We start from the raw sequence: 18,408 nt of genomic DNA, 5'->3' as shown, positions 1-18,408 counted from the left end.
TGCTGTGGAATTGGTGATGCCAACCTCAATCGTTTCTCCCAGAGCCAACCGCTCCGGTATCTCTCTCCGTGAGTCGGTGTCTCTGTGGTTACCTTACGGTCACGCTGCCACTGAATGGAAAAGATGGTGGCACGACATGGCAGCCAGCATTGAGCTCACCAGCTCTACTGTATGTTCAAAGCTTACCAGAACACTTCAGTTTGTTGAAGGTGGTAACCACTTATTAACTTATTATTACGTTTGGGTACAATGATTCTTTGTTGACATGTTCAGGTACAATACTCCCTTAACGGCATGTTCAAGTGTAGTACTCCTTTACCGACATGTTCAGGTACTCCTGTAATGATATGTTCATGTACGGTGTGAAACACATTGTGGTGCTCTACTTTATGTTTAACAAAAAGACACAAAATGTCTTCTTAGTCTCTGAGTTGTGAACTGGAAGCAGTTGGATATTAGGAGCCCACTGTGTCAGACTTTTCTCCTCAGTAACTCTGACTGCAGCACTCGGTGACTGAACATCTAGTTACATATCTGTTTATGTCTCTCATCTCGCAGTAAACCGAGGCCTCAGACTGACAGTGGCGACTTTCCAGGCAGTTTGATCAGCCGCTGTCAAGTGTGTATGAAGAGGCTGTGACCAGCAGACCGGAGAGCTGCAGCTCATACTACTGATACTACCACTGTAAATACTGCTGCTGCTAACACTACTGATATTAATACTACTGACGACAGTGCTGCTCTGTCCTGTCTATTCACACCAGCACTGAGTCAATAGGGTGGCCACAGGACAGCTTGGTGTTGAAGAATGGACCAATCAAAGACTAATCGGTTTTCATTTTTGTATATTGTTCTTTAATTTGCCAATAAGACATGTCACTCCAAACTTACCCAGAATCAGAAACTCATGTAATCTGACTGTTACCAGCTCACATCTGAGTTATTTAGCTGCATTTTGCACAGTGTCTGGAGAACAGGCGGAACAGCTGTTAGTCAGCCCTATTGCCACACTATCCCAAGCTAATTAGCCCTGATGCTAACCCTTGGATATGATGTGCTCACAGCAGATAAACAGCCTACATCTGATTATGTTGTTATGTTAAGTACTTGAAGTAGCTTGTTAAAATAGGTACTGTAAAATGAATGGACCGTATTAATGTTAATGTTGGATTTCATTTGGGTGCTACTTTTTCCAACTCAGATGCTTTAATCAATATCCCATCAGTGTGGCATGAGCTCTGTAGTTGAATGTTGATGAAATGCATTTTTGAAGTTGTAGTTTTTATGTCAACGAGCGTCTTGTAGTTTCGAGTTTGTCAATTAGGTGGTTTGTTACCTCTTAAAGTCACAATGTCTGACTCCTCACTGGAAATATCCGAGCTGGGTGCACAGCGGTGCAAAAACAAAAGTAAAAAAAATATATATATATAATGGATGTATCAACATAGAGAAAACATTGCTTTCCTATTGACGTTTTGATCAATAGTTAAACTCTTAATCAGTCATCAATAATTCATTACTAAACCCAGTTTTGTTTTGTGGCTTGACACCTCTAAGTGTGTTACCTTCAGTAGCCTAACTAGTGCTGGTGTGAGTACACAGCTGCTACTACTACTACTGCAAATACTTGTATGAACAGCTGTAACTGATGGACAAAGATTGTTTCAAAAAGTGACTCTGTCCTCATGTCAAACACTCCTGTGCATCCTCTTTAAAATTGACTGCACTGTGAACAACAAAACGAACAAAGTACCAACGGTACAATGACTCTTTAAGTAAAACTACTTATTCTGAGCATGTGTGCCTTTCAACAGAAAAATCATGATGTGTTAATAAATGAGTGTGTACAAGTACAAATGTTATCCTGCTTCTACCACCACTGCTCTTATGGTATTGATGAGGCTGTGATCACCCCTACTACAGTGTTTTGGGTAGTTTAATGTGTAGTGTACTACCATTGTTACTATACCTACTATTACTGCTACAGTGCAGGGGAACTTTCTGTATTATACATTATACATGCATTGAGTTCTGATATTAAATTAGACAGTGAAACAGGTGGTATTTCTGCTTCTATTGCTTCTCCTACTGCTACTATCATCTACTAATAGTTCTAACCTCAAAGTCCTTCTACTGCTATTTCTGTTACTTTTGCTGCTTCGACTGTTAAAAGCACTGGTACTGGTCGTACTACTGCTGCTGATACTGTAAGTACTACTACTGGTAATACACCTGTTAGTGCTCCCCCTGTTTGTACTACTTTGTACTACATCTGTGACCGGTTACAGCCTCCAACGGCTGTACTGCTACTCTCAAATCACTTGTACTACTGCCATCACTGGAGCTGCAGTACCCCCATTCTGCCAAAATAGGACAATGCTGAAACACAGAGAAGAAGAACAGGATGGAGAAGAAGAAGACTGCAACCAATCAGCAGCCTGCTAAGCTGTACTTCCTCTAACAGCCACCTGGAGGAGCCCAGAGGAAACTTTTAGTTAATGACTACAACACAGCAATACAAGATCAAGACTTTTTTTTCTGCACAGCAACAAAATCTGAGCCTTGTTTATTGGATGCCTCTTAAAGCAATGCATGCTGGGATTTGTTGTCTTGTGTTATAAAGTGACATCTGATTGATTCGTTATCAAACAATAATCTAATAAAGACCGTAGATGTATGAAGTGTTTACAAAGTCTGATCACATTATGTTCAAATCAGTTTAAAGGGTTAGGTGCTTGTTGTTTTCAGATGTACATACTCGTGCTGTTATTGTTACATTTTCTGAACTCGTGATGATAACCTTTTTCTGTTTGTGAAAATGATCCTTGTTGAGTTTAATTAAATGTGTTTTACAGAGGTTAGATTGGTTTCTCTTTAGTCCTTGTCAAAAATGTCACTCAAAGGATCAGTTTGTAGGTTCACTACATTCATTATTATATTTTCATTAGTGTATAATTAGCTTGGGTCTTCTTCCAGCCAACCAGAACAGATAAACCAAACGGAGAGCACTTCATGTTGTTGTTTACATTACCTGAAGGCCATCACATGTTCTCCAGACATGGAAAGGGAAGGATGAGGGGAGGTGTATTCAGCTGATTACCTTATTGTGTAGATTGCCTACATGCTTTTTAACTTGATTAACAGCCATAAGATGTTTTTTTTTTATATAATATAAGACATGAGGAGAGAAATAACCAGTTAATACCGTGACCGAGTGTTGCTGAAAACCAGCAGGGTGTCATGTCACTGTGTGTGTGTGTGTGTGTGTGTGTGTGTGTGCGCTGACACTGTGTCTGTCTGTGGTCTCAATCAGACACCTGACTCTCATCGGCCTCATCAACAAAACACCAAGCCACAGTATTTAAAGCAGATATCATCGGCACGGCCGTTTCGGCTAATGCTGTGTTCAAGGCAGGCTTTTGAAACCGTAAGTTACAGCTTCAAGTCACAACTACGACTTGGTAGCGTTCCAGGTAACCCGTAGCTCGTGTTTTTACCGTCCTGTTGTCTGTGAAAGTTCCCTATAACGGCCACTCGTAACTTCCGACCCGTGAACTCGTACCAGATCGAACTGGTATGACTTCACAGGAAGGAAAAACACAAAGTACGAGTTTCCTTGAACGCACCATGAGTTAGCAGCCCCCGCCCTTGTCAGGCATCAATTGGTCCTCGTGCTACGTCACCACATTCACGCGCATCCCTTGGCTGCACACACAGCCCTTCATGCCGTTCTCTCCCCTCATTGGATAACACTTGTATCCCACAAGGAAAATTTTCTCCTCGGGTTACAGCAGAGCAGAGTGACGGAGAGACTCGTGTTTAGGCTGAAATACTTCATGTAAGTGATTGCTGACGGAAAATAGGACTATTTAGGACTTATATTAACAAAAATATTCCACTGATATCTGCTTTAAGACTGGTCTCTGCTTTCACTCTCTATCTGTTCGTTGCTCAACTCATTTTGGGGTCCAGTTTTGATTCTTAACAGTACGAACCGGCCAGAATGGAACCAGCAGACCAGATTCAGCGTTAAGGTTTGATTCCTCACACATGCAAACTCCACCCAGAATGACCCCAGGCCAGGGAACTGGACCCAGCTCTGCCAATCCCAACCAAACACTGTGTAACCCACTGCTAATAAAAAACATAAACAAATCAGGGTTGCTAACTAGGCTAACTGAGTGTCCCTGATGTTTCCTCCAATCATCTTGAGGCTCTCAGCTCTCACCTTGGAGTAAGTAGTTGGTGGGCAGGGCTTAAGGCCTGATCAAGATTTCAGGAAGTTGATCTTCAGGCCTAGTTTTCAATGTAGGGAACCCGTGTTTAACTTTTAACTAATCGTACAAGATTATTTTACATTGTACAAAACATTTTAAATAAGTTAAGTGACTGAGTATCACTTACCTTCTGTTTCACTGCACCCTCAGTATTCACTGCAGAGGCTTAACAGACCTAAAAGCCCAGAAAAACAACTGCGAGCAAATGTTTTACCACTTCACACCACAATGATATACACAGACTCCACCAGTTTCATTGCAGACTATGCTGTGATTCTAGTTCATCCCGGAAAACACAATTCTTCTTGCATTTGTTTTTGTTTTTTTGTTTGTTTTTGGTCTGATGCATGAGCATCAGCTCTCACTAGAGTTAACATAGTACATCAGACTGTGAAGTGGGATTTCTACACAAGTGAATAATATCTTTAGTCACATTATGTACCATAAAATGTAATATATGCACACACACACACACACATACACACACACATACATATAAGATCTATGTGTTTGATAAATAGCCTATTATAAAATATCAAACTTGGATGGTGTTAGTCACTGTCTCAGTCATGTCTGATCTTGATCGTTAATTACATTTTCTTGTTATTTTCAGCTTGTGATTTCACTCAGTGTGGAAAGAAAAACTGTACGCATCACAGAGAGGAAGAGTGATGTCATCACTTTCCCATCATGAGAGAGTGTGTGTGTCTGTGTGTGTGTTCATGCCAGCAGCTCCTTAGTGGCGGCTGCCTGCTGTTAATGTGTTACCGCGGCAACCAGCTGCCGCTAATGTGTTGTTTATTAGTATTCGCAGAAGACGAAGATGAGGAAGAAGTCAAATCAGTTTTATCTCCAAAGCTCAGAAACAAAGATTAATCATCTGAACTCACAGATGGGAAATCAATCACACTGATTATTAATATTCAAACATTTTCTTTGTTTCTGCCAGAAGCAACCAAAGTCCACAATTACACGTTCATAAAGAAAGAGCGACAATATACACTGTGCAAGTAGCAGAACACAGTGTTGAGATATGACACATGCAGAGCAACAATGACATGCAGACATAACACAATGATCAGAATAAGAAGTGTCAGATACAGTCAAATTTATAAAAATGAAAACATAATAAACTAAGGTAACATGAAACACTGATCTGTAAGACACAACTCTGAGAGATCAGACAAAGTGTCTCATAAAATACCAGTAAATACATCAAATGGAGCAAACGCCAGTTTGGGCACAGGACCAGGGGCCGACTGTGAACTGCTGTTTCAGTTCAGCTGCATCAAAAACAAACAGATCTGAGGAAACCACACTGCTCAGAGAGTAGATTGACACACTCACACTTTTAACCTCTGGCTTTGTGCTGTTGGATGTTGTCATCCAGCTGTGGACCTTACAGACCCTGGTGTATTTAACTCTTTGTATGTTTCTTTTCTGTTTGTATGTAAGTGGAACATGTGTTTTCATCAACTACAACTGCAATAACTTGAAAGTGAGTCTCACTGTGAATCACAGTGTGACTTATCAAATGATTGTCAGTTGGTCAACTTTTCATGCGGATTCAGTCCATTTAAGCCATCAAACTGAGTGTCAGTGTGTAGCAGCCGCTCCTCATCCAGCTTCAGCTTCCTGTAGCAGGCAGATCTTTGTTTTTGGTTGGTCGAGGCCACTAAAAGCTTGTCGCTAAAGGCTACTTAAAGATGTATGGTGCTTACTATGGTGACATGTTTTCCAATAATATACATGTGCACCTAAATGGATCTGATTTTGATCACAGAATCAACAGAAAGCATGAATGAGTTCAAACAAGCTCCCAAGAAGCATAAAGTATTTTGGTATGGAAGCCCATATTTTTAATGCACAAAAGCATCATGTATCATAACTACATGTCTGCCATTTCTAACAAACCAAACTGCATGAAAATTGGTTGAAGATTCAGTGAGTTATGATTATTTTACCTGTGTATACCTGTACACCTCCTTCGTCAATAGAAGTGAATGCACTGGATGCAAAAGCGGGTACCCATCCAGGAAGGCGGCCGCACTGATAGTCAGTCAATGAAGTATCTATATTACCATGGGCCTAACTGACCCAGACATGTGAACAAGGTTTGCAAGATCTCATAAAAGCCCCCCCCCCCCCATGTCCCTAGCGGATTCGTTTGAAACATCAATAGTTAAACACTCTCAGAAAGTTCCCTTTTGAAGTTCTGCTGGTTTTGTGGTGGTTCGTGTCAAGCTGCACTCCACATTGCCAGTCTCCGGATCTCCTTCCTGTATGCTGACTCGTGCCCCCTGAGGTGAGCTTGATGACTGTTGAGTCGTCAGCGAACTTGATGATGGTGTTGCTCAAGTGGACCGTGGTGTACTGTACAAGTGGTATAGGTGTACAGTGAGTAGAGTCATCATACAGCACTGACATATGCTGATGCTAAGGGTGGTAGTTTGACAACGTGGGCAATTTGTGAGGAAGCCCTTGACCCAAGTGCAGATGGAGTTGGAGAGGCCCAAGTCCAGTGGTTTACTGATTACAGTAGATTGTCCAGAATGATTTTATTAGACGCTGAGCTGAAGCCAATGAAAAGCATTCTCATAAACTGTCTCATCGTAGTGTGAGTTGTGAATTGAAGCCAAATTACAGATATTAAATGCCCTCACATATTCAATTTACCACACATACTGTATATGCATTATTATTACATACATTATTAATTTACTGTGTATATATCCGCATGTAGGACTTTAGATTTCATATATTTTTGCTGGTAAAATTGCTGCAGTGAAATTGAGAGGACATGTGAAATTGAGTGAAGCTTGTTACATGAGTAAAGCAATGCAGCTATCAAGTTTTTTTTGCCTCAACTAGCTCCCAGGCTCCGCTCCATAAATCGTGTTCTGGTTCATGATGAAGTGCAGATAATAAACTGGTTTAGATTCTCTACAGCCGTTCTGTTGGATCTTTGTGCTGGACTGGGTCCAGTATTAGACAGGATGGGATTATTAAAATGATTGAATGATTAATCAAGTTCCCTCCTCACAGAGAAGAGGTAAAATCATCAAGGGCTAGTTTGCAGCAATGTCCAGTTTCTCAAATGAAATCAGTGTACTCATATTGCAATTTGTTTTACAAACGTGTTTGTATTATGACAGCTTTATTGATAATTTAATATCAAATAATGTATAATATTGAGAAATACTTACTGAATACTGTTTTGTATAGTAAACTCTGCTGTGGTAACTGAATTTTACACATTTTAACTGTGTCTTTTTATTTTAATTTTTTTTAATTGATTGAGAGATCAACTACAATACTGTATTAACAGATGTGACAAATAATTAATCTGCTGTGGTGTATCTTCAACATTTTGCACAAAATAATGAGAGAAGAAGTTTGACGTCCCTTACTGTCCTAAATTATCACTGAGTGCAGGTCACATGTTCATTATTTTTAACAGATTTTTATGTAGTTTTATAACAGGGTTCACCAGAATATTGGGACAGATACAAAACATTTTTCTATTACTGAAATTACACATTAGATATATTCAATGCAATTAATTTAATCACCTTTAATAAAATCCCCCCCAAAATAAAATTCATGTAAATTTGAAGTTGACTATATGAGTCAGGAGCCAAATTGTGCCGTAGAATACATCAAGAACCAGAGGCTCGTAAATCTGTGTTTTATAAAAACAATATGAAACACAGATTATGAAATAGATCATACCTAATTAAGGCGTAAGAGACTGAGTGAAGAAGGAGGAGAATTGGTTTTTTTTGTTGTTTTTTTTAACTTTAAAGCCAGTTATAGGTTTGATCTCCAGTGGGAGCTGGTTCCAGTTGGTTTCCAGCAGGGGGCAACATAATGGTTGAACTCTGCTTTGACCTGATTGGTTTAAACTTTGGGCTCCACTAACTTAGAGACATATTGAGCTCCTATACAATATATTTAGGGCCCAGATCACTTTAGTGAGTCATAGAGTCAAACTTTTAAGTCTGTCAAAGGCCTGAGAACTGAAGTAACATGTTCTTTTTTCTTAGTTATACTAAGAACCCAAGGAGCAGCATCTGACTAAGCTGTAGCTGTCTAACGGTCTGATTTGGTAAACCAGAGAGAAGAGTACTGAAATAATCCCCTCTGGGGGAAATAAAGGCAAAAAGTACTTTTTCAATTAGCTCGCCTATGGGCGGTTTGAGATTGGCCTGTAATTACTGAGAGCAGCGGTGTCTAGGTTTCTCTTAGGAGAGGTTTGATAACCACAGTCTTAAGTGATGCAGGGATGGTGCCTCAAAGAGGGGAGCCACACACAATCTGCAAAAGTTTGTGCTTTTCCTTTGGCTTTCAGCTGTATCCCATGGGCTTCCTTCACTCATCACATGATTTCAGTACAGTGGTGGAATAATATTCAGATCTTTCCCTTCAGTAAATGTAGTAACAGCAGGGAAAGCACAGCAGGCAGCAGAGCATAGCTGCTGATCATGAACTACAGGGGACCTTTAATGTGTTTGTGTTGTTTATTTCTGTTGTGTAGTTGTCCAGTGATAGAAAATTCATTTCGTTTGGTGGATTTCATCTAGACCCAGTGTGATAGTTATTAGTTTATTTACACAGTACATGAGACATAAAAAAAGCAGCAAGCTGAGAGAGAAGAAAAATAAACAGCATTTAAAAAGAGAGTGAGGAGGATGAACCATGAAATGTGAAATCTGATTAAATATCAGGCATTCAACCTGATGAATCTGCGAAAACAGTGTCATAAATTAATCAGCAATTAACCAGTGTGTGTGTGTGTGTTGTCATCATCTTCAGACATATAAGCAGGAAAATCAAACCCAGGTCAAAATAGGCCAATTCTACATTATATAGCATACATAACTTTCTATCTTTAAATCTGAGTTAATTTATGGCAGTGTTTTCAATGCCTTCATTTTATTTGTGCGAACACCTTAAAGCTCAGAATTTTACACTTTGACGTGTTGATCTGTTAGAAGCTATATTAGTGTTTTTAAGAACCAAAACCATCTCAGTGTAGTTTTACATCTGCTTATCATATCTCCATCTATGTGATGCTTTAGACCATCTGAATATAAGTTAAATTTGTAGGAGAGAGGTGAATGTAGATGAGCTGAATCTCATGGTGATCAATCTCCGGTGGTACTGTAGCTACTTAGAGAAGTTTGACTTCTCTCTCTACATTGTGTTGGTCAAGTCATTGCTGTGTGACTGAGGACTTTTGGGATTCCCTGATGTCGTTTCCACTCAGTCTCTCCGCAGCAGAACATTTTAAACCAATATATGATAAGTGTTTTTCTTCAGTATGAAGTTGTATTTGTTCTAACTAAATGTTGAGTGGGCGACTCTCTGCTGCTGCCTCTTTGTTTAATGGAGATATCAGCAAGTGCTAATGAAGTCTGCTAATCCTCTGAATGCTCCGTTAATTCCTCTCCTCTTCAGCCCAACATTCTGGCGTTGTATTTGCTGTAGATGAATGCCGGCAGCGGGAAGACGCTGCTGCTGCTGATAGTTTTATTGTTTTATTGCTCAGGCTCCATTTAAAGTCAATAAGGACTAATGGACGTTTGTTTAACTTGAATGTCAGCGTTCCTTCATCACCTTGCAGCCCGCCGGCTGTCAATCACACACACTGCACCTCGTGACCTGGTGGAGGAGGAGATTCAGGCTTCAAAACAGCAGCACCCAGAGGACCAGGACCAGAGACAACCCCAGAACCAGGATCAGGATCAGGACCAGCAGACCACATCAGACCAGCAGACAGTAGGAACTTTATCTTCTCTCTCTGCTCTTCTACTGAATCTCCATCCTCAGGTGTACAAGTTTCTCCTTCTCTGTTTTTTTTGGCAGGTATGCAGTGTGTTCGTTGTCCTGCCATCTTTGTTCTCGTGGTGTTGGTTTTGTGCAGTCCAAGCGTTTCCTCTCAGCCTGACAGAGACCTGGACCAGTTCCAGAACCAAGACCTGGACCTGGAGCTGCGTCATCACCGGCTGCTGCAAAGAGCTCGTGGTGCAGGACTCCTGTCACAGGTGAGAAAGACCTGTGGTTTGATTTTGCTGTAGTAGTACGAAGCAGTTGGACAGTTTGACAAAGGTTGTCTTGGTTCTGTTCAGTCAATGTGTTGAACATTTGCTGAACATTTCTGGGCTACAAACAGTAACTTCTTTAAATCCTGAGCAAAACCTTTTGCAGTCCATAACTCAGCACAAATATTTACATTCAGTTTTTCTACAACATGTTGATCATGAGCTTGAAACCTCTCCTAGGAGGATATTGTTCTAGTTAGTTGTTCCCAGTTTATTTCTCTCTCTGCTAAGCCGAGGTAAGCAGGTTGCTGTAGAATGGGATCAGTCTGGACATCTAACTAGATTTTAAGATTTTCCTCTAATGTATAAACTCTTGGTCCTCATTTTTGTAGTTCCTTTGATGCCTGAATACAGACATTAAGCAGATTTGGCTTTAGCTCCATGCGTGAAACACATAGACCGATGTGGTTAAGCAGCTGTGTGCAGATGTTTGTCAGAAGATGCAAAAACCAGAGAAACCTATGTGAAGTTTTTCAGTGTGGAGCAAATTTGTTGTGGCCAGTGTGGAGAGAAGCATCCACAGTCCATGTGTATATTTTCTGGCCTCCAGCCACAAGGGGGCAGAGATGTGTTCAAACTCCAGAAAAAGTATTTGCATAAATTGCACAAAGGTGGTTTGTAACTGTTGGAACTCTAGAAAACACAACCTCACAACATAGCTCTGTAGTTGTGAACACCTGCAGTGTGGTTGTGACCTCTTTAATCTGGTTCTGCTCTGTCCAGGAGTGGAGTAAACGTGCAGTGGAGGACCTGCTGGCCCAGATGTCTCTGCCTGAAGCCGATGCCCAGAGGGAAGCTGAGGTGGTTTCCACATCAACTGGAGGAAGGATGAACCTGGAGCGGTCCATTGATGCCACAAACAACCTGCCCCCCCGTGAACGCAAAGCTGGGTGCAAGAACTTCTACTGGAAAGGCTTCACTTCCTGTTAATGTCCTGTCCAGGTATCTAAGTGTCTATTTACTGTAATCCACACCCACATGACTTATATTATGTTTTTTTTAACCTGTTCTTGTTTATCTCTTCTTCTTTTTTTAAATTCCAGGCCGAGGTCCCACATTCGCTGGGCTTAGTAACCAATCCCTGATGACCTGACCTTCACCTGAGCCGCTCGACGGACCAATCAGTGGCTGTCTGACTGCAGTATACCTGAATAATTAATGTAATTAATGATTAAAGAGAGAAATCAAAATTTGTGGTTCCGCCTCTGTCCATCCTTACTTGGTTAATGATAGTAATTACTGATTAGTGATTGTTTGACTTCAAGAAGGACCCAGTGTTCACGCTCTCTCCTCCCTCCAGCATGCATGACTGGGGTACTGGGAGCAGTGGAAGTGATGATGTGTGTGTGTGTGTGTGTGTGTGTGTGTGTGTGTGTGTGTGTGTGTGTGTGTGTGTGTGTGTGTGTGGAAACCACAGCAGGTTTCAGTGTTTGATCAGACAGAGAAGGTTGACTCAAATTAACCTTTAATGGAGAGAGAGCAAATATTGGCTGAACACGTTAAACAGTGCTGTGTGTGGGGGTGTGTGCGTGTGGGCAGGGGTACAATCAGGGACTTAAAGGAGAGACTGCTACATCGCCTGTTTCAGTAGTAATGGAAATCAAAGATCACTAAACAACATTTAACTCTGACAAATGCTATTTTACTTCTTCAGAAAACTGACTCTGAGCATTGTTACATTACATCTATTAAAATGACCCAGGGGGATTAATTCTTTAGTGAGGATTGTAGTCTCAACACCTGGGGCGGCTGCTGAGCTAAACACCGCCCCAACCATCACTGTTTTGTAAGTCCATAATAATGTGAAAAGAGCCTGACACTGACTCTGATCAACTCAGGGCATCACCTTACAGTAATAAGGTTATGTGTGTGGTAAAGCACAGTTGAGTTACTATATCTCACTGAATAATGCACTGAGCTTAACTCAACCTGTTATCACTGTCTTAACCTGATTCACTGTCACTATAGCATTATATATTCAATTTTATTCAAATTTGATGAAAAATATTTTGTCAGTATGAGTATTCACTGCTGCCACATTTCTGACAAGTATCAAGAATAAATGTGTAGAATTAATATCAATACTAGTTTTACGATTCATTCCATAGTAACAAATTGACATGTTTGTGTATTACCATATCACAAGCACTCTAATAGCACATAGTTTGTAATACGAATTGTTTTCTTTCTGTTTTAGACATTAGAGATGAACACAAAAACATTCTACAGTGCAAGACCACACACTTTTCTGACCCTTGTGCCAGAAAATCCTCAGGACTCAGATGCAGATCTGAGTGACGATGACCCAGATTAGCTGCCCACACCAACAGAAGAGAGAGGGGACATTTCTTTTGATTTTGTGGATGAGGAAGACTTTGCTTCAATGAGCTCATCCTCTAAACCACCATTCGAAAAGAAGAGAAAGGGGAAAAACTCCCTCAAAACAATTTCTTTGGCGGAGCTAGGGGGACACACCTGGTGTTTTTACAATGTTAAATACATAGTATTTCAAAACGCTCTTCATCAATGAAATGATTAAACATAATACTCACAAATTTCCCCATTGTGGAACAAATAAAGATTATCCTTTCTTATCTTGTCTTAGCACACCAATGTCTACTCTGCCCAGGAGTTGGAAGATCCAGTCAATAAAACTGGGGCATGTTTGGTTTACATGTTGACTGATTTGGGTTTATGGAGAGAAATAAAATAATATTTTCATCAGGCTGCAACATTGGTCTTGTGTACCTGTTTGGTGAATTTAGAGTATATTTGGATTCTATGTGTACCTCACTTACAGTACTTACAGTACTTACAGTACTCTAATCACTGAGAAGTGTTTTAGGTAAAGCACAGCAGTGTGTAACTGGTTCATACATCATTAAGTCATATGCAACAAGTGTGTTTCCATAGAACGAAATATGTTGTGTATGTTGCTTTATTTTGTTTTATAAATTAGTGTTTCATTTCCATCAGTGGAAAAGAGTGGTTCATCTCACAAAAGATCTGAGGTGTTCTGCTAATTGAGTGAAGTGTTTTGAAAAACGAGGCCCTGTTTTCAAAGTTGTGCTTAAGCGCTCAAACTGTTTTGGCAACTCTGTGTTGTTTGTATGTTGTGCATTAACAGTTATGATCATAAAAAAAACTGTAAACGACCCTCATATTAAATTTGATGTTGCAAGTTTGTGTGTTGTGGTAATTGTTAGGTAGGGGTGGGTGGTCTTGTGGTGAGTCTCAGAGGAAGAAGCAGAAGAGGGATGGTGTATTTGTTTTGCAAGAAATTAAAAACTAAACACACTCAGCAGGTGTTTGTGTTTTAATTTACTCCCAGATTTCTGTTTCATGTGTTTATGTGTTTTCATTATTTCATTTGTGCATCCGTGCGTGTGCGACTGTGTGTGTCTGTGTGATTTATTCCATGTGTACAACTGGACCAATAACGCGCATTTCGCAAAACAGTATAAATCACACAAATGTGTTTCTATTGTTATTAAACAAATATATTAGAACTCAGATCAACAACACAGATGACGATGATTTCTAGTCTGAGTCAAAGTCTTCAGTTTAAAAATGTCAGGGCTCTGAAACATTGGAATATGAAAATAAATAATAAACAAGTTTTAATAAGAACAGGGAGTAAACAGTAAACAGCACTGACAGCTTCTGTAGCTGAAACTGAAATAAATTGAAAATGATTGAAAACAGATTGAACTCTTATCAGGTATAGCAGTGTGTGTGTGTGTGTGTGTGTGTGTGTGTGTGTGTGTGTGTGTTATCTCACTCTGTCAGCTGGTTGGTTACAGTCTCCCCGTGATGAATGATTCCTGCTGAGAAGCCGTTCAGCAAGGCACAGAGTCGTCATGTTTGTCAGCTCTGCTCTATAGACGATTAACAACAGGTGATGAGGAGGAGGCTGAACCTTCCTCTACATCGTGTTAATAATAATAATATATTTTATTATACTGTAGGTGCTTTTAAAGGCACCAATAACGCGTACACCTTACAACGCTCAGTAAAAACATAAGCACAAGGCATAAAACACAAAATTGTCAAATACCTATAGGTACACGGCATAAAAAACTGAATAATTGGAGTGAATGTGAAATGTGTTGTAGAAGGACGTTTCAGAGCTGAGGGTTCATCTTATAGGTCATCATTGTAGAGTGAGACTAGCTCATCCAAGGTTGACAAATTATCTTTCCTTGGGAGATTATCAACAGCAAGCAGGTAGAAAAAAACTGCTTGCATAATGTGGGTTTAGTCCAGATATTAAATAAATTAAAACACACAGGTTTGTGGTCACACATGGAGAAGTCAGATCGCCATAGAGTCAAAAGGTGCAGCAACAGAGCAACACACAAGCTTTGGAGCGAGTATAGGATTGTCTATGAATTGCTGTATACTGGTGCTGTCAAGGCATGGCATGAACTCCCTTGTAAGAGAGTTATTAGCTGAATAATAATCAATAAATTTCAGAATTTAAGGTGGTTGGTAAACAGTTGCAAGTAGGAGTTAGACTATTGATTTTTATGGCCTGAGACTGACAGCAGAGGTATAGAAGATATAGGTCTGCTTACCACTTTCATTGTAGATTGTGGGGAGATCCTTGCTCCTATGAGAGAAGGGTGTAAACCAACCCTGGTTCAGTTGTTGCCAGGGCTTCCTCAAACACAGAAAATCAAATTTATAATCCATCATTAGGTTGTCAAGTAGGAATCACTGTTGGAAAGCAGGTCGATGTTGAATAACCCTAAGGCAAGATCATTGCTTTTACAAGGTATGGCACTAGCTAACATGGCTAGGCTAGGAGCTAGGAAAGCACATTCTGCCCATGGTTTTCATGAGGGACAGGTGGTTGAAGACCAAAGGGAATTGGAGTTGAAAAGGCTGTGCACATGTGTCAGAGCATCAGTGTTACATGAGAAACATGGTTCTCCAGGTGAAAGTCGTGTGGAAGAAGAAGAGGAAGAAGAAGAAGAAGAAGAAGAAGAAACATCAAGCTAAGCGACAAAGAAGCCAGCAACCAGATATGAAACCACTGGACCAGCATAGGCAGAGTTAATTAACTGTCCATTTGACTAAAAGAACAGAGGAACAGAAAGAAAGAAAAACAGCAGCAGCCAGATTGTGTCAGTGTTTACTCAACCAGAAATCATGGTCAGATGATTCTCAACACTTTTCCACTGTCTGAGCTCTGAATGGATCCGTTAACAACTTAATTTTCTTGGTGATGTGGTTTGTGTACTTTAACCTAGAGGTCCCACATGTATTTATTTAAGTAATATTGCTTTTTTTCTGTATGTAAAGATCATTTAACCTGTGATGAACACAGAGCACCCTCCTCCACCTCAGGTATATCCGCTATCTGCATTCTCATGGGGTGAAACTGTGTGTGAGGGTGTATGTGTGTGACTGACTGAATGTAAGGAGTGAATGTAAAAGTTGAAGATGGTCTGATATCTGCTGCTGCCACACTAAATCCTGTTAGTGCTGCTTCACACTGTCTGACAGGAAGTAAACAGTTGAGAGACACTCAGACTGATGGAGCAGACTGACAAGAATGACAATGATGATGATGATGACGATGATGATGATTAGTTACTGACTCAGCTCAGGTTGAACACCTGAAAGAAGTATGGAATGCTATTTTTAATCAATATTAAATAAATAAATAATTAAAAACATGAAATGAATCCTTAAATGAAAAAAAATCTGGATTTCATATAAATAAATGTAACATTTATTTATTTATTTATTATTTTTTTATTTAATATTCATCGACAAAAGTGAAAGTAAAGTCCGCTACTTGGTCGGAAATTTCAAGACGATACACCGTTAGGTCGCTCTGTTCTTCAAATACCACATGAATTTATTTCTGGAGACTTTTGTTTCCGAACGCCACATTTATTTCAAGCTCGTTTTATTTCCATCTGCAATATTCAATTGAAGGCATAAGAAGAAACCATATATGAACGAGAGGGCGGAGCTGAGGAGGAGTGAGTGGTGGTTTTGACCGGTGAATCGACTTCTTGCTGTGCAAAGGGAAGACGCTGTTAACACTGTTAGCATCAACAATGCAAGGTAAACTCTATGGCAGAGTGTTAAAGAGGAACTATGCAAGATTTTCACCTTAAAAATGCTCCATTTTCACCTTAATTAAACAGCTTTGGAATAGGGATGTCACAATTATAGATTTTCTTGGTACAATTATTGTCAGAGAAATAATCACAGTATTAAGATTACTGCTGTATTTGCTACTTTAACACATTTATAGAGTAATGGGTCACTGCTCCTAAGTGCTTGTGTGAGTTTTCCTTTGTGTTTTGACTGGAGAGCATGAAACATTCATGCAACATCCATATATTAAAGTAGATGTGAATAACCAAGTCAGTTTTGCTAGCTATAGCTGAAAGCTTTATGTTACTAATATCGCATTGTAGATGCTAATGGCAGCGTCTTCACTCGGCATAGCCAGAAACCCACTGCTGCTGGGGGTGATCTCTACATGGGAATCAAACCCATGACCTTATGGTCAAGAGAGCTAAACAGTCACGGGGCGGTGCGTGGCGCAGTGGTTAAGGCGGCCGCCCCATGTAGAGGCTTACAGTCCTCAACGCAGACGTCCGCGGTTCGAATCCCGCGTCGGGCAGACCTTTCCTGCATGTCATTCCCCCTCTGTCTGCCTCCCCCTTTCCTGTCTATCTATACTGTGTGCTATCAAATAAAAAGGGCAAAAACGCCAAATATATTGAAAAAAAAAGAGAGCTAAACAGTCACATATTGTATTGACTAATCAGACTGACACATACTCATCTTTTCTCTGAGCAGTGAGCTGTCAACCTCTGTGTGTTAGTGTATTTTCATATCAGAAGGGCTCGAAGATGTTTTTGTCTTGTTGTTTTGTGTTGTGACACTCGTACCTGTTTCAAAACATAATTTCACCTACTCTGTACGCCTTCATCATTGATGTTATGTAGCTGATATGACCTTTTTATCCTCTTTTGCTGCCCTGTGTAAAACCCTTCATAACTCTACACATAAAGATGATGATAGTCATTATCTCTGTGAGACGGTGGGTGAAAATGATGCTAAGAAGCAGAAACTCCGACGTGAAAGACGTGAGAGCTCATCTTGTCAACAGACTCTTTGACATGATGTTTGTTCTCGGTCACTCTGTCCTCTCCTGGTCCACATCATTAGCATGTAAATATATGTGAAACGAACCTTTAATGGGTTCAAAGGTCAAGTCAAGGGAGGGGGGGGCAGCGGGAGGCCCTGCGTCATGCAGACTCCCCACTGAGGAGCCATCCAATAAAACGCTTCGCTGTGGGTCGACCAATCAAACGCACGGCTGGAGGTGAATGTGTCTGTCAGTCTGGACTAATCAATGAGCAGAGACTCAGCAGGTGAGTGTCCATCACAAACACACACACCACACATCACACACCGACTCGCACTGATTCACCTCATCCACATGATTAGCAGGTCAGCACACACCATGTGACCCCCTGCCACTGCCCAGCGGGATTCTGGGAGAACTGTTTAGACGGACACAGAGAAAATGTCCTCCCCACAGGAAGGAGGAGAGAAGAGGGGAAGGAAATAAGGATAAGAGTCAGGGAGGAAAGAGTGGACATAAAACAAGGAAAGGAAAGAAGAGATAACATGAAGAGAGGAGGACACAAGGAGACATGTACAATGAGAAGAGGAGATAGGAGATGAGGCAAGGAGAAAAGATGGGACATTAGGAAAGATGTTGAGGTGGCAGGAATAAAGGGGTGAAGAGGAAAAGGGAGGATGAAACATGAGGAGGATCTAGATCACTGATCTGCTGTGTGATGTAAATGAGCTGATGTGGGTTCAGTCGAGTTTCAGTTAATGGAGGGGAAGTAACGAGGACACACACACACACACACACACTATATTTGCATGTGAAGCCTGAAGAGATACTGGGAACAGCTGCAGGTTGGTAGTTCAATTCCACATGTTGATGTATCACTTCAAAAAACACTGAACCACAACCTGGT

The 18,408-nt window shown here is 40.6% G+C and overlaps 2 protein-coding genes across 3 annotated transcripts in view; both read left to right on the top strand.

Moving 5' to 3' along the window:
- The window catches only part of col4a3 (collagen, type IV, alpha 3), a 38,334-nt gene extending 36,331 nt beyond the window's left edge, over positions 1-2,003 (top strand). The window contains exon 52 of the mRNA XM_085795627.1: positions 559-2,003. Coding sequence (XP_085651753.1) covers positions 559-640 — 82 coding nt within the window. The 3' untranslated portion in view covers positions 641-2,003. The remainder of the gene's footprint in view (positions 1-558) is intronic.
- A 7,913-nt stretch (positions 2,004-9,916) lies between these two features.
- Positions 9,917-11,572, top strand: sst1.2 (somatostatin 1, tandem duplicate 2). 2 transcript variants are annotated; one of them, XM_085795625.1, is made up of 4 exons: positions 9,917-10,058; positions 10,146-10,324; positions 11,105-11,323; positions 11,425-11,572. In XM_085795625.1, exons 2-3 carry the CDS (start codon positions 10,148-10,150, stop codon positions 11,309-11,311), a joined length of 384 nt encoding a protein of 127 aa, XP_085651751.1. In that variant the 5' UTR covers positions 9,917-10,058; positions 10,146-10,147; the 3' UTR covers positions 11,312-11,323; positions 11,425-11,572. The 2 variants fall into 2 exon arrangements, with proteins under 2 accessions (XP_085651751.1, XP_085651752.1); XM_085795626.1 differs by lacking the exon at positions 9,917-10,058 and having other exon boundaries at positions 10,143-10,324; positions 11,425-11,556.
- Positions 11,573-18,408: the final 6,836 nt, after the last annotated feature.

The sequence above is a fragment of the Trachurus japonicus genome, chromosome 13 (genome assembly GCF_045865225.1).
Source record: "Trachurus japonicus isolate A0001 chromosome 13, Traja_1.0".
Classification (NCBI taxonomy): Eukaryota; Metazoa; Chordata; class Actinopteri; order Carangiformes; family Carangidae; genus Trachurus; species Trachurus japonicus.
This window is presented reverse-complemented; position numbering and strand designations above follow the sequence as displayed.